Source organism: Microtus ochrogaster, linkage group LG4, assembly GCF_000317375.1.
Source record: "Microtus ochrogaster isolate Prairie Vole_2 linkage group LG4, MicOch1.0, whole genome shotgun sequence".
In the NCBI taxonomy this organism is placed as follows: domain Eukaryota; kingdom Metazoa; phylum Chordata; class Mammalia; order Rodentia; family Cricetidae; genus Microtus; species Microtus ochrogaster.
The window spans coordinates 34,469,405-34,471,016 of record NC_022030.1 but is presented as its reverse complement, the minus strand read 5'-3'; the positions used below and the strand labels follow the sequence as shown (position 1 = coordinate 34,471,016).

The following is a 1,612-nucleotide window of genomic DNA, read 5'->3' as shown; positions in this document are numbered from 1 at the left end:
CCTGAGCCCAGAGGGAAGGTATTTGAAGACACTCCATTTAGGGATGACTGTTCAAAGGTCTCTTACTTATCTTTACATTGTCTGGTTGTGGGTCTCTGTATTTGTTACCCGTTTACTGTAGGAGGAAGTTTCTCTGATGATTGTTGAATATGACAGGATCTATAGATATAATGGAATGTTAAGATTCATTTTGTTGCTACATTCCTTTGGTAGAACAGTAGTATTTGGTTTTCCTCTAGGTCCCTGGTCAATCTAGTCTCAGGTTCTTAGATACCCAAGCATTGTTGGACATGGGTTCCATCTCATGGGGTGGGCTCAAATCAAATCAGATATTGGTTAGTTACTCCCACAATTTTTTTCTCTTACTTAGTTTTTATTCATAATCATAAACTTAACTCTGCAATCCAGCTAGACTTGAAGGGGAATGAGGAAAATATGGAACCCAAAGAACTTCAGTGAGAGCAGAGATTACAGGGTACTGCGAGCAGATGGGCCTGGGGTGCTCTCCTGAGCTACAGAAGGAATGGTCTGGTGGGTAAGAAGCCCGCAAGTCAAAAGAATTAGAGTTGTCCACAGTCGGAAATGGTGATCTTTTTGCTGGTCTTGCCATTCCTGGACCCAAAGCGCTCCATGGCTTCAACAACGTTCATGCCTTCTTTCACCTTCCCAAAGACCACATGTTTGCCATCCAGCCACTCAGTCTTGGTGGTGCAGATAAAAAACTGGGAACTGTTTGTGTTTGGTCCAGCATTTGCCATGGACAAGATGCCAGGACCTGTATGCTTCAGGATGAAGTTCTCATCCTCAAATTTTTCTCCGTAGATGGATCTGCCGCCAGTGCCATTATGGTGTGTGAAGTCACCACCCTGGCACATGAATCCTGGAATAATCCTGTGAAAGAAAGAACCCTTATATCCAAATCCTTTCTCTCCAGTGCTCAGAGCACAAAACTTTTCTGCTGTCTTTGGAACTTTGTCTGCAAACAGCTCGAAGGAGACGCTGCCCAAGGGCTCGCCATCGGCCGCGATGTCGAAGAACACGGTGGGGTTAACCATGGCTGCAGCAAGCGGTGAGAGGGGACAGCGGCGTCTGCAAAGCCTCCCCCAATCTTCATGCAACTATTATACCAGCATTTCTTGAGGGCAGATCACAATTTGTTGACTGAGGGATTTGCAGTTGGTTTAGCTTTCTCCATTGGTAGCATGCAGAATACCTTCTAGTCCCATGAACGTTAATGAACAGGGTAAAGGCTCTAGGTAGGCACCAGCTAGTCTTCTCTGTGTTCAGTGAGTTTTGTAGGTGTCATCTCTAGCAATAGGACCTCACTATTAGTTTGTGGAGAACAATCAATAGCCTTGACAAATAGCCTGGATTGTTTGAAGGGTTCCATGGGGACTCTTGGGTCAACAACTCAATTAGATGTGACCACTTCCAGGAACTGGAATATCCATTTGGTGATGAGAGACATCCACCTCTCACCTGCCATGTTATTTGGTGATTCCATTTAGATCACCTTCATATGTGTTTATTTATTTTAGATGTATTATCTTTCCTTGCACCCCTTCAAATGTTCCCTAGTTTTAGCTGTCCCTCCCCATGTTCTCTCCCTCAG

The 1,612-nt window shown here is 44.7% G+C and overlaps 1 protein-coding gene across 1 annotated transcript; it reads right to left on the bottom strand.

Annotated features, from left to right (window-relative positions):
* Positions 1-352: 352 nt before the first annotated feature.
* Positions 353-1,061, bottom strand: LOC101990062 (peptidyl-prolyl cis-trans isomerase A-like). Its single transcript, XM_005361354.1, has one exon. It carries the CDS (start codon positions 1,053-1,055, stop codon positions 561-563), a length of 495 nt encoding a protein of 164 aa, XP_005361411.1. The 5' UTR covers positions 1,056-1,061; the 3' UTR covers positions 353-560.
* Positions 1,062-1,612: the final 551 nt, after the last annotated feature.